This window comes from Salvelinus sp. IW2-2015, unplaced genomic scaffold (genome assembly GCF_002910315.2).
Source record: "Salvelinus sp. IW2-2015 unplaced genomic scaffold, ASM291031v2 Un_scaffold1767, whole genome shotgun sequence".
Taxonomy (NCBI): domain Eukaryota; kingdom Metazoa; phylum Chordata; class Actinopteri; order Salmoniformes; family Salmonidae; genus Salvelinus; species Salvelinus sp. IW2-2015.
The window spans coordinates 119,844-141,041 of NW_019943144.1; the positions used below are offsets into that span (position 1 = coordinate 119,844).

Here is a 21,198-nt window from a genome sequence, read left to right on the forward strand (position 1 = left end):
CTCAAGACATCAGTCAGGAAGTTAAAGCTTGGTTGCAAATGGGTCTTCCAAATTAACAATGACCCCAAGTATACTTAAATGGCTTAAGGACAACAAAGTCAAGGCATTGGAGTGGCCATCACAAAGCTCTGACCTCAATCCTATAGAAAATTTGTGGGCAGAACTGAAAAGGCGTGTGCGAGTGAGGAGGCCTACAACTTGATTCAGTTACACCAGCTCTGTCAGGAGGAATGGGCCAGAATTCACCCAACTTATTGTGGGAAGGTTGTGGAAGGCTACCCGAAACGTTTTACCCAAGTTAAACAATTTAAAGGCAATGCTACCAAATACTAATTGAGTGTATGTAAACTTCTGACCCACTGGGAATGTGATGAAAGAAATAAAAGCTGAAATAAATCATTCTCTCTACTATTATTATGACATTTTTTACATTCTTAAAATAAAGTGGTGATCCTAACTGACCTAAGACAGGGAATTTTTACTAGGATTAAATGTCAGGAATTGTGAAAAACTGAGTTTAAATGTATTTGGCTCAGTGTATGTAAACTTCCGACTTCAACTCTATATACAGGGGGGTACCGATACAGAGTCAATGTGCGGGGGCACCGGTTAGTTGAGGTAGTATGTGCATGTAGGTAGAGTTATTAAATTGACTATGCATAGATGACAACCGAGAGTAGCAGTGGGGGGGGGGGGGGGGCAATGCAAGTAGTCTGGGTAGCCATTTCATTAGATGTTCAGGAGTCTTAAAACTGACTTGCCTAGTTAAATAAATAAATTATGGCTTGGGGGTAGAAGCTGTTTAGAAGCCTCTTAGACCTAGACTTGGTGCTCCGGTACCGCTTGCCGTGCGGTAGCAGAGAGAACAGTCTATGACTAAGGGAGGCTGGAGTCTTTGACAATTTTTAGGGCCTTCCTCTGACACCGCCTGGGATAGCGTCAATCAAGACAAAGGAGATGCAGGGCAGCGGTACCGGAGCACCAAATCTAGTACCAAAAGGCTTCTTGACAGCTTCTACCCCCAAGCCATAAGACTGCTGAAAAGCTCATCAAATGCCCCCCCCTCCCCTAGTGCATAGTCACTTTAACCCCACCTACATGTACATATTACCTCGACTAACCTGTACCCCTGTACATTGACTCGTTACCAGTACACCCTGTATACAGCTTCGTTGTTATTTTGTTGCTCTTTTATTTTTTACTTTCGTTTTAGTTAATATGTTCTTAACTCTTTATTTTTCTTCACTGAATTGTGGGTAAGTACGCATTTCACGGTAAGGTTGTATTGTAAAGTGTTGATCTCATATTTCATGAGCTGAAATAAAAGATCTCAAATGTTCCATGTACAAAAAGCTCATTTCTCTCAGATTTTGTGCACACATTTGTTTACATCCCTGTTAGTGAGCATTTCTCCTTTGCCAAGATAATCCATCCACCTGACAGGTGTGGCATATCAAGAAGCTGATTAAACAGCATGATCATTACACAGGTGCACCTTGTGCTGGGTGAAATAAAAGGCCACTCTAAAATGTGCAGTTTTGTCACACAACATAATGCCCCAGATGTCTCAAGTGTTCCGTGCCATTAGCATGCTGACTGCAGGAATGTTCACCAGAGATGTTGCCTGTATACTCACCAGACATGTCACCCATTGAGGTTGTTTGGAATGCTCTGGATCAACGCATGTACGACATCGTGTTCACAGTTCCCACCAATATCCAGCAACTTCGCACAGCCATTGTGGCCTGTGGAATGTTGTCCCACTCCTCTTCAATCAACAGCCTGATAAACTATATGCGAAGATGTGTTACACTGCATGAGGAAAATGGTGGTCACACCAGATACTGATTGGTTTTCTGATCCACGCCCCTACCTTTTTTTTTTTAAGGTATCTTTGAGCAACAGATGTGTATCTGTATTCCTAGTCATTTGAAATTCATAGATTATGGGCTGATGAATTGATTTCAATTGACTGATTTCCTTATAATCAAATCAAAGTTTATTTGTCAAGTGCGCCAAATACAACAGGTGTGTAGACCTTACAGTGAAATGCTTACTTACAGGCTCTAACCAATAGTGCGAAAAAAGGTGTGTGTGTGTGTGTGTGTAGATAAGTAAATAAATAAAACAACAGTAAAAATACATTTGAAAATAACAGTAACAAGGCTATATACAGACACCTGTTAGTCAGGCTTATTGAGGTAGTATGTACATGTAGGTATGGTTAAAGTGACTATGCATATATGATGAACAGAGAGTGGCAGTAGCGTAAAAGGAGGGGTTGGCGGGAGGTGGGACACAATGCAGATAGCCCGGTTAGCCAATGTGCGGGAGCACTGGTTGGTCAGGCCAATTGAGGTAGTATGCACATGGATGTATGGTTAAAGTGACTGCATATAAGATAAACAGAGAGTAGCGGCAGCGCAAAAGAGGGGTTGTAATGTAAAGTTGTCCGGGTAACCCTAACCCTAACCTGTTCAGAAGTTTTATGGCTTGGGGGTAAAAACTGTTGAGAAGCCTTTTTGTCCTAGACTTGGCACTCCGGTACCGCTTGCCATGCAGTCGTAGAGAGAACAGTCCATGACTGGGGTGGCTGAGAACTATAACTCAGTAAACTCTTTTAAATTGTTGCATGTTGTGTTTATATCCATTATACATGTGCGGTATACAGAAATGTGTCCATTGTTTTTTTAGCTTGCCCTGAGCATTTCCATGTATATTTTGTTCCTGAATAAACAGTCCCCTCCAGTGGTTTAATGAAGAATTGCAGGCAGCTGATTCATTACGAAACGCCCATTTTACGTCATCAGTAGGCGACAGAATGAGGTGAAAGGTATCCCACCGTCTGTCTACTGTTAGGGCTATTCGGTATCCTTGGCGCGTCCCTACCCTAAATCCTAACCCTGACCTTAACTCCTACCCGTATCCTAACCGTAGCCATAACCCTTACCTAACCTTAACCCTTACCGTAACCGTTTAAAATATCTACTTCAATGGGTGACGTCAGTGTCGGGACGTCCCATGGATCCCAGATAGCTACGACCATATTTCAACCTGCTTTTAACCCATTTTCGGAAGCAGCAGAAGTCTGGGAGAGTTGAAAATTTGACAGGACAATGAATATCAACAGACTTATAGCTTTATCTAAATCTGTTACATTTGGAAAGATTTTAACATCTAACGCAAGACATGCGACGAAAGAAGTCACCTTACCTCACCGAACCATCAGAACTCATGCTAGGAAGCTGGGCTACGCCAAGGACCTGTTCCTTGGCAAAGTAAACAAAGTAAGCGACTAGCTAGCTAGTTATTTATGTATTATGCTTTTTTAATTCTACATAATGAATACAATGTTGATTTAGCCGTACTGTCTAAGAAATATGTGATAGCTTGCTCAGTTATTGTCAGTTAGAGCCACCCATAGCCATCTTTCCGTTGTTATTGTCAGCTGTCACCTCTAGCCAGATGCAAGCCATTTTCTGCCTTGGAAGACAATGAGGAAATCCTCAAAGCCAGTAGCTAGCTTGTCATAATAACCCAGAAGGATAAATTAACCAAGTATCTGATTCTTATTGTGTGTCTCTCCTCCAGGCAGAGTGCTTTCCCTATCCAGAGATTGGAAATGAAGAGCTGGAGGAGATCAACTCGTTTGTTGCTCCGGTAGAGAAATTCTTCGCTGAAGAGGGTGAGACTGAGAGAAGAGACTGCTGTCCTTATACAAGACTCAGATTCAAAGTGTGGTTCTATTCTAATAGACCTTCATACTAATACATTGTTAATAGAGACTGTTACTTTCAGTGCTGTTTTATTCTAAGAGACCTTGTCTAGTCACCCCAGTCAGTGTTATTGTTTTAGTTAAAATAATCTGCTAAATTGCATTTTATTCTGAGAGACATTCTAAGAGACTTTATGTTTCATGGATAAGTATCGTTGTATTCTGAGACTGTGTTCCAGTGTTGTATTCTGAGACTGTGTTGTATTCTGAGACCTGTCCTTGTATTTCAGTGGACTCCAAGCGTATCGACCATGAAGCTAAGATTCCTCCAGAGACTCTGAACGGACTGAAGGAGCTGGGACTGTTCGGTATCCAGGTGCCTGAGGAGTATGGTGAGGAGTTTAATATCAGAGGAGTATTGTAAGGTCACAGACTGTACAATAAACATTAGGCCTATCGCTTGTAAGGTCTTCATACTGTATCAGAGACCATCTTGTTACTTCTGGACACACATTGTAACATGACGCCACTCAACATAACTTCCTGTCTCTTCCTAGGTGGCCTGGGTCTGTCCAACACCATGTATGCCCGACTAGGAGAGATCATCTCTCTGGATGGATCCATAGCAGTTACACTGGCTGCCCACCAAGCCATCGGACTCAAGGTAAAGAGTCCTGCAGCGATGGATTCAAGGCTGTTTCTTTTTATCTGTGTTGTATAATGTTACTGCTGTTTGTGAACCTGTGATGTCTTGCTGTGTGTTAGGGGATCCTGATAGCCGGTAGTGAGGAGCAGAAGACTAAATATCTCCCCAAGCTGGCTTCAGGAGAACATGTAGCAGCCTTCTGTCTCACTGAGCCTGGCAGGTACGTACCGTCTGTTTCACTGGGCCTGGTAGGTACGTACCGTCTGTTTCACTGGGCCTGGCAGGTACGTGCCGTCTGTCCCACTGAGCCTGGCAGGTACGTACCGTCTGATCTCACTGGGCCTGGTAGCGTACGTACCGTCTGTTTCACTGGGCCTGGTAGGTAACGTACCCGTCTGTTTCAACTGGGCCTGGTAGGTAGTACCGTCTGTTTCACTGGCCTGGTAGGTACGTACCGTCTGTTTCACTGGGCCTAGGTAGGTACGTACGTCTGTTTCACTGGCCTGGTAGGTACGTACGCGTCTGTTTCACTGAGCCTGGCAGGTACTTACCGTCTGTATTCATGGGTCCTGGTAGGTAGTACGTCTTTTTCACTGAGCCTGGCAGGTATGTACCCGTCTGTTTCACTGGCCTGGTAGGTATGTACCGTCTGTCCCACTGAGCCTGGTAGGTATGTACCGTCTGTCCCACGAGCCTGGCAGGTATGTCCGTCTGTTTCACTGGGCCTGGTAGGATGTACCGTCTGTTTCACTGGGCCTGGTAGGTATGTACCGTCTGTCCCACTGAGCCTGGCAGGTACGTACCGTCTGTTTCACTGGGCCTGGTAGGTACGTACCGTGTTCACTGGGCCTGGTAGGTACGTACCGTCTGTTTCACTGGGCCTGGTAGGTACGTACCGTCTGTTTCACTGGGCCTGGTAGGTACGTACCGTCTGTTTCACTGAGCCTGGCAGGTATGTACCGTCTGTTTTTCACTGGGCCTGGTAGGTACGTATCTCTGTTTCACTGAGCTGGCAGGTATGTACCGTCTGTTTCACTGGGCCTGGTAAGGTTTGTACCGTCTGTCCCACTGAGCTGGTAGGTATGTACCGTCTGTCCACGAGGCCTGGCAGGTATGTACCGTCTGTTTCACTGGGCCTGGTAGGTATGTACGGTCTGTTTCATTGGGCCTGGTAAGGTATGTACCGGTCTGTCCATGAGCCTGGCAGGTACGTACGTCTGTTTCACTGGGCCTGGTAGGTACGTACCGTCTGTTTCACTGAGCCTGGCAGGTATGTACCGTCTGTTTCACTGGGCCTGGTAGGTACGTACCGTCTGTCCCACTGAGCCTGGTAGGTACGTACCGTCTGTCTCACTGAGCCTGGCAGGTACAGTACGAACCTACTGCAACACTCCATTGTTAATGCTAAATTGTAATTATTTTGCCACCATGTTGTGTTATTGACTGTAGGTTTATTTATGTGTACTTCTGTGTTTGTGTTTATGTTTGTTTATTCCATGTGTAACTCTGTGTTGTTGTTTGTGTCGCACTGCTATGCTTTATCTTGGCCAGGTCACAGTTGTAAATGACAACTTGTTCTCAACTAGCTGGTTAAATAAACTAGCTGATTAAATAAACTAGCTGGTTAAATAAACTAGCTGGTTAAATAAACTAGCTGGTTAAATAAACTAGCTGGTTAAATAAACTAGCTGGTTAAATAAAGGTGAAATAAAATACACAACCTGCTGAAATCATCCTGAACTCTGGATGACATCATTCTGCTTTTCGACCAGTCACATCATCTGGATCTGTATGCCGTAAAGCTGCTTTTTAGCCACTGAAAAGCTTTCCAGCTTGACAGAAGTGGTTGTGTATTTTAAAGCTTGGTTTTGTCACGTTCTCTGAATCTGTTTCACGTGGATCCTGTATGTTTCAGTGGGAGTGATGCTGCGTCCATTCAGACCAAAGCCACCCTATCAGAAGACAGGAAAACATACCTGCTCAACGGGTCAAAGGTGACACACGTTATCCTCCTACCTGTGTTTTGCCTGTCAGTCATGTGTTACTGCTGTTGGTACTTTGTGTTTGTGCTATGATGATTCAAGCTAAAGGACAGTTGTGTGACTGTATTTCCATGCTGTCCAGATCTGGATCTCCAACGGGGGGTTTGCAGACCTGCTGACGGTGTTTGCTCGTACGGAGGTGGTAGGAGAGGATGGAGTGAAGAAAGATAAGATCACTGCCTTCATCGTAGAGCGAGCCTTCGGAGGGATCACCAGCGGAAAACCAGAAGACAAACTAGGCATTAGGGGGTCTAACAGTAAGATCACATCTAGGCATTAGGGGGTCTAACAGATCACATCTAGGCATTAGGGGGTCTAACAGATCACATCTAGGCATTAGGGGGTCTAACAAGATGCACATTCTAAGGGCATTAGGCGGGTTGCTAACTAGGTATCAACATTCTAGTGCATTAGGGGGTCCTAAACAGAATCACATGCTACGGCATTAAGGGGTTCTAAACAGATCACATCTAGTGCATATTAGGTGGGGTCTTAAAAGATCACATCTAGGATTTAGGTGGGATCTACAGATCAACAAGGAATTAAGGGGTCTACGACACATCTAAGGCATTAGGGGGTCCTACAGATCACATCTTAGGCATTTTAGGGGGTCTAACAGAGATCACATCTAGGCATTAGGGGGTCTAAAAGTCAAAGATTAGGCTAATCACATCTAGGCCATTAAGGTGGTTTAACAGATTCACATCAGGCATTTAGGGGGTCTAACAGATCACCATCTAGGCATTAGGGGGGTCTAACAGATCACATCTAGGCATTCCGGCATCTGGGGCAGTCTAACAGATGCACATTCTTAGGCATATAGGGGGTCTAACAGTAAGATCACATCTAGGCATTAGGGGGTCTAACAGTAAGATCACATCTAGGGCATTAGGGGGTCTAACAGGTAAGATCACATTCTAGCATTAGGGGGTCTAACAGTAAGATCACATCTAGGCATTAGGGGGTCTAACAGTAAGATCACTCTAGGCATTAGGGGGTCTAACAGATCACATCTAGGCATTAGGGGGTCTAACAGATCAACATCTTAGGCATTAGGGGGTCTAACAGATCACAATCTAGGCATTAGGGGGGTCTAAACAGATCACATCTATACGCTGCTGTTGCATTTGTGGTCTCAAGTAGCTTCTGTTGGTAAGCCTAGGGGAGTAAATGACATACTTCTGTTGGTGTTAGCCTAGGAGTAAATGACAGTACTTCTGTTGAGTGTTAGCCTAGCGGAGTACATGACAGTTACTTGTCTGTTGGTGTTAGCCCTAGCGGAGGTAAATGACAGTACTTCTGTGTGGTGTTAGCCTAGGCGGAGTAATGAACAGTACTCTGTTGGTGTTAGCCTAGCGGTAGTAATACAGTACTTTGTTGGTTTGTAGGGCTCTAAGCGGAGTAAAATGACAGTACTTCTGTTGGTGTTAGCCTACGCGAGTAAAATGACAGTTACTCTGTTGGTGTTAGCCTAGCGCGAGTAAATGACAGTACTTCTGTTGGTGTTAGCCTAGCGGAGTAAATGACAGTACTTCTTCTGGGTGTTAGCCTAGCGGAGTAATGAACAGTACTTCTGTTGGTTGTTAGCCTAGCGGAGTAAATGACAGTACTGTCTGTTGGTGTTAGCCTAGCGGAGTAAATGACAGTACTCTGTTGGTGTGTTAGCCTAGCGGAGTATAATGACAGTACTTCTGTTTGGTGTTAGCCTAGCGGAGTAAATGACAGTACTTCTGTTTGGTGTTAGCAGCTACGCGGAGTAAAATGTACAGTTACATCTGTTGGTCGTTAGCCTGCGGATGTAAATGACAGTACTTCTGTTGGTGTTAGCCCTAGCTGGAGATAAATGACACGTTACTTCTGTTGGTGTTAGCCTAGCGGAGTAAAGTGACAGTAACTTCTGTTGGTGTTAGCCTAGCGGAGTAAATGATGAAACAGTACTTCTGTTGGTGTTAGCCTAGCGGAGTAATGACAGTACTTCTGTTGTGTTAGCCTAGGGCGAGTAAATGACAGTACTTCTGTTGGTGTTAGCCTAGCGGAGTAAATGACAGTACTTCTGTTGGTGTTAGCCTAGCGGAGTAAATGACAGTACTTCTGTTGGTGTTAGCCTAGCGGAGTAAATGACAGTACTTCTGTTGGTGTTAGTGTAACAGTATAACTTAAAACGCCCCTCGCCCCAACACGGGCGCGAACCAGGGACCCTCTGTGCACACATCAAACAACTGACACACCACGAAGCATCGTTACCCTCCCATCGCTCCACAAAAGCCGCGGCCTCCTTGGAAGAGCAAGGAGCAACACTACTTCTAGGTTTCAGAGCAAGTGACGTAACTGATTGAAACGCTACTAGCGCGTACCGGCTAACTAAGCTAGCCATTTCACATCCGTTACACTAAGCCTAGCGGAGTAAGATGCCAGTACTTCCTGTTGTGTTAGCCTAGCGGAAGTAAATGGACAAGTACTTCTGTTGGTGTTAGCCTAGTGGAGTAAATGACAGTACTTCTGTTGGTGTTAGCCTAGTCTAGAGGTAATCACGGAAAGCCAGAGGTAAAACTGGGCATCAGGGGATCCAACAGTAATATATATATATATATATATATAAATACAGAGACCAATAATACCTGTTCTCCTTGTGTGAACTCATTCACTCCTCTTCAGGGATTTAAAAGTATTGTAACAAGATAACTGTAGCAGTCAGTTAGCCGAGGGAAAGCCCTGTTGTGTACCATTCACTATAACTGATGTGTTTCTGTCCCCCAGCATGTGAAGTGTCGTTCGACAACTGTCCAGTCCCTGTGGAGAATGTAATAGGAGAAGTAGGAGGAGGCTTCAAGGTGATGTCACTTCCCTTTTCCCTCTGTTATATGCTAGTGATGTGCAGTTATTTTTCAACGTCTCTTTTCACTAGCTGGAGAGTCATTATTTTTTATTTTATTTAACTAGGCAAGTCCGTTAAGAACAAATTCATATTTACAATGACAGCCTACCCCGGCCAAATTGTGTGCCGCCCTATGGGACTCCCAATCACAGCCGGTTGTGATACAGCCTGGAATCGAACCAGGGTCTGTAGTGACGCCTCTTGCACTGAGATACAGTGCGTTAGACCGCTGCGCCACTCGGGAGCCCCTGATTAGTTTTTCTGAGTGATTTGTTAATTTTAGTCGTTCGTTTGACCTACTAGTGCTGGCCGCAATGAGTCCAACAGCAGGATTAATAGATGCTCAGCGGCTCCAGAGACTTGCTCCGACCACCGACTGTCTGTCCTGTGCTCCGACCTCCGACTGTCTGTCCTGTGCTCCGACTGTCTGTCCTGTGCTCCGACCACCGACTGTCTGTCCTGTGCTCCGACTGTCTGTCTGTCCTGTGCTCCGACTGTCTGTCCTGTGCTCCGACCACCGACTGTCTGTCCTGTGCTCCGCCACACGACTGTCTTGTCTGTCCTGTGCTCCGACCACCGACTGTCTGTCTGTCCTGTGCTCCGACCACCGACTGTCGTCTGTCTGGTCTTCTGTCTGTCTGTCTGTCCTGTGCTCCGACCACCGACTGTCTGTCTGTCCTGTGCTCCGACCACCGACTGTCTGTCCTGTGCTCCGACTGTCTGTCCTGTGCTCTGACTGTCTGTCCTGTGCTCCGACTGTCTGTCCTGTGCTCTGACTGTCTGTCCTATGTCCGCAGGGAAATGGATCATGAGGATAGAGAACAAAACGACATGTTTAGATGCCTTGTGTTTCTGCGCTGAAGACCATTTGAAGAACATTCAAAAAGCCTACAAGGCTCCTTGCCGCGTCATTTGCATGGTGTATTGGTGCAACGGTTAACTGTCACCATTTACTTTTGAATGGTTTACCATATCTTTGGACACGTGTTTTCACTCAAACCTTTACTGATTCTCTGTATGTGTCATTATCCAGGTAGCGATGAACATCCTCAACTCTGGCAGGTTCAGTATGGGCAGCGCCGGCTCTGGAATGATCAAGAAGCTCATCGGTATAAAAGCTTTAGATGATGAGAAGCTCCTAATGATGATAATGGTTATAGTAATGATGATTATGGTTATAGTAATGATGATAATGGTGGTATGTTTCCCTCTCCAGAGATGACAGCAGAGTACGCTGGCAGCAGGAAACAGTTTGGTAAGAACCTCAGTGAGTTTGGGATGATCCAAGAGAAGTTTGCAGTGATGGCCCAGAATGCATTTGTGATGGAGAGCATGGCGTACCTGACGGCTGGGATGATGGATCGACCGGGGGTCCCTGACTGTTCTCTAGAGGCTGCTATGGTTAAGGTACTTTCACTACCACTATACAGTGGTGTAACTAATACTACTGCTATTAAAAATACTACTGCTGCTACTACTAATACTGCTGCAACTACTAATACTGCTGCTGGGCACTGGTACCGAGTCAATGTGGAGGCTATATACAGGGGGTACCGGTACCGAGTCATTGTGGAGGCTATATACAGGGGGTACCGGTACCGAGTCAATGTGGAGGCTATATACAGGGGGTACCGATACCGAGTCATTGTGGAGGCTATATACAGGGGGTACCGGTACCGAGTCAATGTGGGGACTATATACAGGGGGTACAGGTGTGGGGTACAGGTCAGGTAAAGTGACTATGCATAGATGATAAACAGCGAGTAGCAGCAGCGTAAAAACAAAGGGGGGGGTCAATTTAAATAGTCCGGGTGGCCATTTGATTAATTGTTTAGCAGTCTTATGGCTTGGGGGTAGAAACTGTTAAATCAAATCAAATGTATTTATAAAGCCCTTCTAACATCAGCTGATATCTCAAAGTGCTGTACAGAAACCCAGCCAAACCCAGCCCACCCAGAAGCACGGTGGCTAGGAAAAACTCCCTAGAAAGGCCAGAACCTAGGAAGAAACCTAGAGAGGAACCAGGCTATGAGGGGTGGCCAGTCCTCTTCTGGCTGTGCCGGGTGGAGATTATAACAGAACATGGCCAAGATGTTCAAACGTTCATAAATGACCAGCAGGGTCAAATAATAATAATCACAGTGGTTGTGGAGGTTGGAGCAAGTCAGCACCTCAGGAGTAAATGTCAGTTGGCTTTTCATAGCCGATCATTAAGAGTATCTCTACCGCTCCTGCGGTCTCTAGAGAGATGAAAACAGCAGGTCTGGGACAGGGAGCACGTCCGGTGAACAGGTCCGGGTTCCATAGCCGCAGGCAGAACAGTTGAAACTGGAGCAGCAGCACGACCAGGTGGACTGGGGACAGCAAGGAGTCATCAGGCCAGGTAGTCCTGAGGCATGGTCCTAGGGCTCAGGTCCTCCGAGAGAGAGAAAGAAAGAGAGAATTAGAGAAAGCATACTTAAATTCACACAGAACACTGGATAAGACAGGAGAAGTACTCCAGATATAACAGACTGACTCTAGCCCCCCGACACAAACTACTGCAGCATAAATACTGGAGGCTGAGACAGGAGGGGTTGGGAGACACTGTGGCCCCGTCCGACGATACCCCCGGACAGGGCCAAACAGGCAGGATAAGGAGCCTTTTGGTCCTAGACTTGGTATAGAGGTCCTGGATGTCAGGAAGCTTGGCCCCAGTGATGTATTGGGCTGTTCACACTACCCTCTGTAGCGCCTTATGGTCAGATGCCGAGCAGTTGCCATACCAGGCGGTGATGCAACCGGTCAGGATGCTCTCGATGGTGCAGCTGTAGAACCTTTTGAGGATCTGAGGACCCATGCCAAATGTTTTCAGTCTCCTGAGGGGGAAAAGGTGTTGTGCCCTCTTCACAACTGTCTTGGTGTGTTTGGACCGTGATAGTTGGTTGGTGATGTGGACATCAAGGAAGTTGAAACTCTCGACCCGCTCCACTTCAGCCCCGCCAATGTTAATGGGGGCCTGTTCGGCCCTCCTTTTCCTGTAGTCATCGATCAGCTCCTTTGTCTTGCTCACATTGAGGGAGATTTTGTTGGCCTGACACCACACTGCCAGGTCTCTGACCTTCTCCCTATAGGCTCATCGTTGTCGGTGATCAGGCCTACCGCTGTTGTTGTCAGCAAACTTAATGATGGTATTGGAGTCGTGATTGGCTATGCAGTCGTGGGTGAACAGGGAGTACAGGAGGGGACTGAGCACGCACCCCCGAGGGGCCCCAGTGTTGAGGATCAGCGTGGCGGATGTGTTGTTGCCTACCCTTATCACCTAACTACCGACGTGAGTGCTACAGGGCGGTAATCACATAGGCAGGTTACCTTTGCTTCCTTGGGCACATGGACTATGGTGGTCTGTTTGAAACATGTAGGTATTACAGACTCGGTCAGGGAAAGGTTGAAAATGTCAGTGAAGACACTTGCTAGCATGCTTTGAGTACAAATTGAATTGAATTGGTCACTTGTTTAGCAGGTTATTGTGGGTGTAGCATTATGCTTGTAGTCCTAGCTCCAGCGGTGCAGTAACAATTGTCAACAATACACACATTTAAAAGTAAAATAATGGAATTAAGAAATGTATAAATATTAGGACGAGCATTGTCGGAGTGGAGTACAGTGTGTATATACATATGAAATTAGCAAAGCCGTATGTAAACATTATTAAAGTGACTAGTGTTCCGTTATTAAAGTGACCAGTGATTCCATGTCTATGTATATAGGGCAGCAGCGTCTAAGGTGCAGGGTTGAGTGACCGGGTGGTAGCCGGCTAGTGATGACTATTTAACCGTCTGATAGCCTTGAGATTGAAGCAGTTTTTCCAGTCTCTGTCCCAGCTTTGATGCACCTGTACTGACCCCGCCTTCTGGATGACAGCGGGGTGAACAGGCAGTGGCTCAGGTGGTTGATTTCATTGATGTTCTTTTTTGGCCTTCTTGTGACATCGGGTGGTGTAGGTGTCCTGGAGGGCAGGTAGTTTGCCCCCGGTGATGCGTTGGGCAGACCACACCAACCTCTGGAGAGGCCTGCGGTTTCAGGGGGTGCAGTTGCCGTACCAGGCGGTGATACAGCCCGACAGGATGCTCTCAATTGTGCATCTGTAAAAGTTTGTGGATCTTAAGGGCCAAGCCACATTTTTTTCAGCTTCCTGAGGTTGAAGAGGTGCTGTTGTGCCTTCTTCACCACACTGTCTGTGTGGGTGGACCATTTCAGATCATCAGTGATGTGTACTCCGAGGAAAACTTTCCACCTTCTCCACTGCTGTCCCGTCAATGTGGATAGGGGCGTGCTCCCTCTGCTGTTTCCTGGAGTCCATGATCATCTCCTTTGTTTTGTTGACGTTAAGGGAGAGGTTCTTTTCCTGGCACCACTCTGCCAGGGCCCTCACCTCCATGTAGGCTGTCTCGTCATTGTTGGTATCAGGCCTACTATGGTTGTGTCGTCTGCAAACTTGATTGAGTTGGAGGCATGTGTGGCCACGCAGTCATGGGTGAACAGGGAGTTCCGGAGAGGGCTGAGCACGCACCCTTGTGGGGCCCCTGTGTTGAGGATCTGTGAAGTGGAGGTGTTGTTTCCTACCTTCACCACCTGAGGGTGGCCCGTCAGGAAGTCCAGGACCCAGTTGCACAGGGCGGGGTTCAGACCCAGGGCCCTGAGCTTGATGATGAGCTTGGAGGGTACGATGGTGTTAAAAAAATGTAGTCGTGATCTGATTTGCCAAAGGTAGGACGGGGGAGGGCCTTGTAGGCATCCCGGAAGAGAGAATAGCAGTGGTCGAGTGTTTTTCCAGCACGAGTACTACAGTCAATGTGTTGATAGAACTTCAGTAGCTTTTTCCTCAAATTTGCTTTAGTCTCCGGCTACAATAAATGCTGTTTCCAGTTTGCATAAAGTCCAGTGTAGTTCCTTGAGAGCAGTCGTGGTATCGGCTTGAGGGGGAATATACACAGCTGTGACTAATTATTTATTCCTTTATGCGCTATCTACTGAGAACCCAGCTGGCTGTATGGACGGGAACAGTATATCCAGAGAGAGCCATGATTCCGTGAAACAGAGTATGTTACAGTCCCTAATGTATCTCTGGAAAGAGATCCTCGCCCTGAGCTCGTCTACTTTATTGTCCAGGGACTGAACATTAGGGAGTAATATACTCTGAATCGGTGGATGGAGTGCCACTCCGAGTACCTCTTCTCCACCAACGGAGTCTTGGAGCAGCCTCTGCAATAAGTTACATTGCCCTGGGGGTGCGAACAAAGAATCCAATTCGGGAAAGTCGTATTCCTGGTAGTAATGCGTATCAGGAGGTATTCTACCTCAGGCGAGCAATACCTCGAGATGTCTTTAATATTAGACACACTACTGTTACACTATAGACACGCTACTGTTACACTATACACACACTACTGTTACAGTCCCAGACACTATAGACACACTGCTGTTACACTATAGACACACTACTGTTACACTATAGACACACTACTGTTACACTATAGACACACTGCTGTTACACTACACTATAGACACACTACTGGTACGCTATAGACACACTGCTGTTACGCTATAGACACACTACTGTTACACTATAGACACACTGCTGTTACACACCTATAGACACACTGGGTACCCTATAGACACATGCGTACCTGTTAGACACACTATTTACATGACCACACTGATGTTACAGCTATAGGGACACACTGCTGTTACATACCTATTAGCACACACACTACTGTTACACTATAGACACCTCTTTCCTACCCCCTGCTGTTACGCTAAGACACACTACTGCTTACTATAGACACACTCTGTTTACACTATAGACACACTACTGTTAACACTCTAGACACATCTACTGTTACACTTATAGACAACTACTGTTACACTATAGACACACTGCTGTTTACACTATAGACACACTACTGTTACACTATAGACACACTGCTGTTACACTACACTATAGACACACACTGTTTACACTATAGCCACACTGTTACACTATAGACACACTACTGTTTACACTATAGACACACTACTGTTTACACTATAGACACACTGCTGTTACGTCTATAGACACACTACTGTTACACTATAGACACACTGCTGTTACACTATAGACACACTGCTGTTACACTATAGACCACTGCTGTTACACTATAGACACACTGCTGTTACACATATAGACACACTGCTGTTACACTATAGACACGCTGCTGTTACCACTATAGACACACTGCTGTTACACTACACTATAGACACACTTGCTGTTACATTAACACACTACTGTTACACTACACTATAGACACACTGCTGTTACACTATAGACACACTACTGTTACACTATAGACACACTACTGTTACACTATAGACACACTGCTGTTACGCTATAGACACACTGCTGTTACGCTATAGACACACTACTGTTCACTATAGACACACTACTGTTACACTATAGACACACTACTGTTACACTATAGACACACTGCTGTACACTATAGACACACTACTGTTTACACTATAGACACACTTACTGTTACACTATAGACACACTACTGTTACACTATAAGACACACTGCTGTTACACTATAGACACACTGCTGTTACACTACACTATAGACACACTGCTGTTACACTATAGACACACTACTGTTACACTATAGACACACTGCTGTTACGCTATAGACACACTACTGGTTACACTATAGACACTACTGTTACACTATAGACACACTATTAGTTACACACTACAGACACACTTTACACATAGACACACTACTGTTAACTAAACACACTATTCTGTTTACACTATAGACACACTACTGTTACACTATAGACACACTCTGTTACACTATAGACAACTCTTTACCTATAACACACTACTGTTAACTATAGACACACTACTGTTACACTATAGACACACTACTGTTACACTACAGACACAGCTGCTGTTACGCTATAGACACACTACTGTTACACTACAGACACACTGTTTACAACTATAGACATGCTACTATTACACTACAGACACACTGTTTACACTATAGACATGCTACTATTACACTATAGAACACACTGCTGTTACGCATATAGACACACTACTATTACACTACAGACACACTGTTACACTATTAGACATGCTACTATTACACTACAGACACACTGCTGTTACGCTATAGACACACTTACTATTACACTACAGACACCACTGTTACACTATAGACATGCTTACTATTACACTACAGACACACTGTTACACTATAGACATGCTACTATTACACTATAGACACACTGCTGTTACGCTATAGACACACTTACTATTACACTACAGGACACACTGCTGTTACGCTATAGACACAGCTACTATTACACTACAGACACACTGTTACACTATAAGACATGCTGACTTCATTACACTACAGACACACTGTTACACTATAGACATGCTAACATTTACACTACAGACACACTGCTGTTACACTATAGACACACTGCTGTTACACTATAGACACACTGCTGTTACATGACAGAGTACCTTATTGTCTGTCTTTGCTCACCTCTCTCTCTGCAGGTGTTCAGCTCTGAAGGAGGCTGGATCTGTGTGTCTGAGGCTCTGCAGGTTCTAGGAGGGCTGGGCTACACTAAGAACTATCCCTACGAACGCTACCTCAGAGACTGCCGTATCCTGCTCATCTTCGAGGTATCACACAAATACACAGTGCAGTATTTCTCCTTTAATAACAGAGAGCTATACAGATTTAACCGTGTAGTAACCATGTAGTGTCCACCAGAGGGCAGATGTCCACCTTGACAGACTAGATACCAGTGATTCGCGGGTTGACTGATAACTCAGTCCCTGTGGTTCTATCCACGGGGCGTACGGGTTTGGGGGTCCTGAACTATTGTGTGGCTGAATGGCGGGGAGGTGGGTGGCGAGTGGGTGGGTGGCGGGGAGGTGGGTGGCGAGCGAGTGGAATAAAGAGAAACAATACATTCATTTATATTTCTTGTGCAATTCATATCTATAGGCTACATTGTGGTTCTTCTTTCATTATTTTAGGCTCTCTGGTATTAGTGCATAAGCCTAAACTTTAGGGCTTAACTGTACGTGGGCCCAATATGGCTTAACTGTACGTGGGCCCAATATGGCTTAACTGTACGTGGGCCCAATATGGCTTAACTGTACGTGGGCCCAATAGCCTACAGAGCCAAATAATGATTTTGGGAACAGGCAGAAAAAGTAGTTTAAAAAAAAATGAAGTACATTGTTGAAGTTTAATTCAATAAGACAAACGCTGTAAAAGAGGATGACAGCAGTGCTGGCTATGGTATGTGGTGATGTAGTTACCATAGCCAGCACTGCTATCTCCCTGTATGTGTGATTCAAATAGACCTATGGCATGTCAAGGGAATGGCACGCTCAGATGAGTTAAATGGACACTTGAAATCTGGACACTGACTGTAGGTCTGTAACCTCTCACATGGCCTTAATATTAACTCCTGCCGAATTAAGCATTTATTACAGTAAAATGATACACCAAATGTAGGCAACATTATGACTCGGGAACAGGAGTGGAGAAATATGATTGATTTATTTCTGCATCTTGAGAGAATGCAGTGCTCAGTTAGAAACCATCTGTAGAGGCGCTGGCTTCAACATAATAACTGATAGTATTTCAACCACGTGAGATTTCAGTTCGGCTTCAATGTATATTTGATTAGAAACCCCCTGGGTCGTTTTCACAGCTTTCTTTCTCCTTAACCGGTCAAACTGATCATCGTTTTGGACATTTTGCACATAAAATCTTTCCCGACTTGTTTATTTATTTATATGTATATTTTTGTTGGTGTTATTGTGTTTTCTCTCCGGTCCCTAAATGTCTCAGAATACACATATTCCAAAACATGCATTCTGTTTGCAATAAGGCACTAAAGTAAAACTGTAAAAAATGTGGCAGAAATAAAATTTTAAGTCCTGAATACCAAGCGTTATATATGGGGCAAATCCAACACGTCACTGAGTACCACTCATATTTTCAAGCATGGTGGTGGCTGCATCATGTTATGGGTATGTTTGTCATCGGCAAGGACTAGGGTTTTTGGGGGGGTAAAAATAAACGGAATACAGCTAAGCACAAGCAAAATCCTAGAGGAAAACCTGGTTGTCTGCTTTCCAACACTGGGAGACAAATTCACCTTTCAGCAGGACGACAACCTAAAACACAAGGCCAAATCTACACTGGAGTTGCTTACCGAGATGACGTTGAATGTTCCTGAGTAGCCTAGTTACAGTTTTGACTTAAATCAGCTGGGAAATGTATGGCATTTGTGAAAAATGGCTGTCTAGCAATGATCAACAACCAACTTGATAGAGCTGCAAGAATTATAAAAATAATAACGTGCAAATATTGTACAATCCAGGTTAGGGTTGGGCGATATCCAGATTTCCATACTGTTTCTGTATTCCGGGGTATACGGTATTACCAAATGGCGCACAACAATTTAGTCAACAGGAATCTTCTTGCTCTAACCAAGAGGCTTGATCTTGACACCTAGCCACTTAACTAGCAAGTTAGCAAATCAAATGCATAGCTGGAACCCAGAACTGAATATCATTTATTTGACACATCTTAGATTTCTTATAGTTATACTTATTGTAAGCAGTGGTGTAGCACGCAGCCCCTTGCGAAAAATCAGTCTGTATTTTGAAGTACCTCGGTATACAGTATAAATTAGGCCCAAGCCTAATCCAGGTGTGCAAAGCTCTTTCCCAGAAACACTCACAGCTGTAATTGCTCCCGAAGGTGACTCGGGGGTGTGAATACTTATGTAAATTAGGTTTCTGTATTTAATTTTCAATAAATGTGTAAACATTTCTCAACATGATTTTCCCTTTTCTTTACGGTGTAATGTATGTAGATGGGTGAACAAATAATATTTAATCAATTTTGAATTGGGTCTGTAACAACACCAACAACATGTGGAGTAAGTCAAGGGGTGTGAATACTTTATGAAGGCTCTGTATCAGTCAAGGGGTGTGAATACTTTCTGAAGGCTCTGAATCAGTCAAGGGGTGTGAATACTTTATGAAGACTCTGTATCAGTCAAGGGGTGTGAATACTTTCTGAAGGCTCTGAATCAGTCAAGGGGTGTGAATACTTTATGAAGGCTCTGTATCAGTCAAGGGGTGTGAATACTTTGTTTTTTTTTTTTCTTTTTTTTTTTTTGAGTGGATTTTTTTTTTTTTTTTTTTTTTTTTTTTTTTTTTCATGTACATATTATCTCTACACTATACTTGCGCTTGTTTGTCACGAACTGAAATTAGAACTGAACTTATTACAATTTTTAGCAACCAGGAAAATGTGGTGGGATTTCTGCATATTGCACCTTTTTAAGATAAATGGACATAACCAAAAGTATGTGGACACGTGCTCGTCGGACAACCATGCTGCAATTCCCAAAATATAGGGCATTAACCTATAGGTCCCTTGCTTGATAGCCCTCTCTAGGCTTGTCCCTCGTGAAAACATTATTGCTGCTATAAACAGCCTCCACTCTTCTGGGAAGGCTTTCCACTAGATGTTGGAACATTTGCTGCTTATAACAAGCCTCCACTCTTCTAGAGGAAGAGCTTCCACTAAGATGAGGGAACATTGCTGCCCTATATACGAGTCCTACCACTTCTGGGATAGATTGCTTCCACTACATCTCATGGAACATTGCTTGCGCCGTATGAAGCACGTCCTCCCTCTTGGTCTGGCGAAGGCTTCATGATGTTGGAACATTGCTGCTAAAGCGGACCAGCTCTGACGTGAGCGATTGACACCTAATTATGCAGTTGCTCTAAAACAGCCTCCACTCTTCTGGAAGGCTTTCACTGAGCACTTGTTGGAACATTGCGCTATAACAGGGCCTCCACTCTTTGGAAGCTTTCCACTAACTGAAACATTGCCTGCGGCCGGGACTTCCAGGCCACGAGCATTCGAGAGGTCGGGCACCGATTTGGCAATAAGGAAACCTCGCTCACAGTTTGCGTTCCAAACTGACATCCCAAAGGTATGTGATCGTGTTGAGGTCAGCTCTGTGGCAGGCCAGTCAAGTTTCTTCCAACCACGATCTCAACAAACCATTCTGTCATGACCCCATTGAAAGTCACAGAGCTCTTCAGTAAGCCATTCTACTCCCAATGTCTAGTCTATGGAGATTGCACGCCTGGTTAGATTTTATTACACCTGCTCAGCAACGGTAGTAAGATAGCTGACCACTCATTTAAGGGGTGTCCACATACTTTTGTGTGTGTGTGTGGTGTGTGTGTGTGGGTGTGTGTGTGTGTGTGTGTGTGTGTGTGCGTGTGTGTGATGTGTGTGTGTGTGTTGTATCTATGTATGTTAGTGTATTTATGGGGATGCTAATCAGCTCAAATTCATTAGCATTTCTATCTGCTAACATTCTGAAATTGTCAGCCTGTCTCTCTCTGCTTGTCCAAATCAGGGAGATGAACGAATGGGAATGTTGGGTGTGGCCTGGAGATGTTGGGCAGAAGTTTGGGAGACCGTATTGGCGAGGAAGGCTGGACCTTGGACTAATGGGATGGATGGTGGTGCATCATTGTCTTGCGTACGTGACTTATTTAACCCTAACCCTGGGACGAATGGTACTACAGTGCATTCAAAAGTAATTCAGACCCCTTAACTTTTCTTCATTTGTTAAGCGTTACACGCCTTATTCTAAAATAGATTCATAGTTTTTTTTTCGCGCCTCATCATCTAAACATTATTCCCATGAATGGCGAAGCCAAAATGTTTTTGTGTTTTATGTGCAAATTTGTACAAATGAACTCACATTTAGCTGAGTATTCAGACCTTTAGCTCAGTATTTGTTGAAGATCCTTTGGCAGTCA

The 21,198-nt window shown here is 44.7% G+C and overlaps 1 protein-coding gene across 1 annotated transcript in view; it reads left to right on the plus strand.

The window, feature by feature from the left end:
- The first annotated feature begins 2,850 nt into the window (after positions 1 to 2,850).
- Positions 2,851 to 21,198, plus strand: part of acad9 (acyl-CoA dehydrogenase family, member 9) — a 34,976-nt gene continuing 16,628 nt past the window's right edge. The window contains exons 1-11 of the mRNA XM_070439558.1: positions 2,851 to 3,287; positions 3,592 to 3,685; positions 4,006 to 4,107; positions 4,273 to 4,379; positions 4,481 to 4,581; positions 6,277 to 6,355; positions 6,486 to 6,660; positions 9,161 to 9,234; positions 10,312 to 10,387; positions 10,495 to 10,685; positions 16,870 to 17,016. Coding sequence (XP_070295659.1) covers positions 3,117 to 3,287; positions 3,592 to 3,685; positions 4,006 to 4,107; positions 4,273 to 4,379; positions 4,481 to 4,581; positions 6,277 to 6,355; positions 6,486 to 6,660; positions 9,161 to 9,234; positions 10,312 to 10,387; positions 10,495 to 10,685; positions 16,870 to 17,016 — 1,317 coding nt within the window. The 5' untranslated portion in view covers positions 2,851 to 3,116. The remainder of the gene's footprint in view (positions 3,288 to 3,591; positions 3,686 to 4,005; positions 4,108 to 4,272; positions 4,380 to 4,480; positions 4,582 to 6,276; positions 6,356 to 6,485; positions 6,661 to 9,160; positions 9,235 to 10,311; positions 10,388 to 10,494; positions 10,686 to 16,869; positions 17,017 to 21,198) is intronic.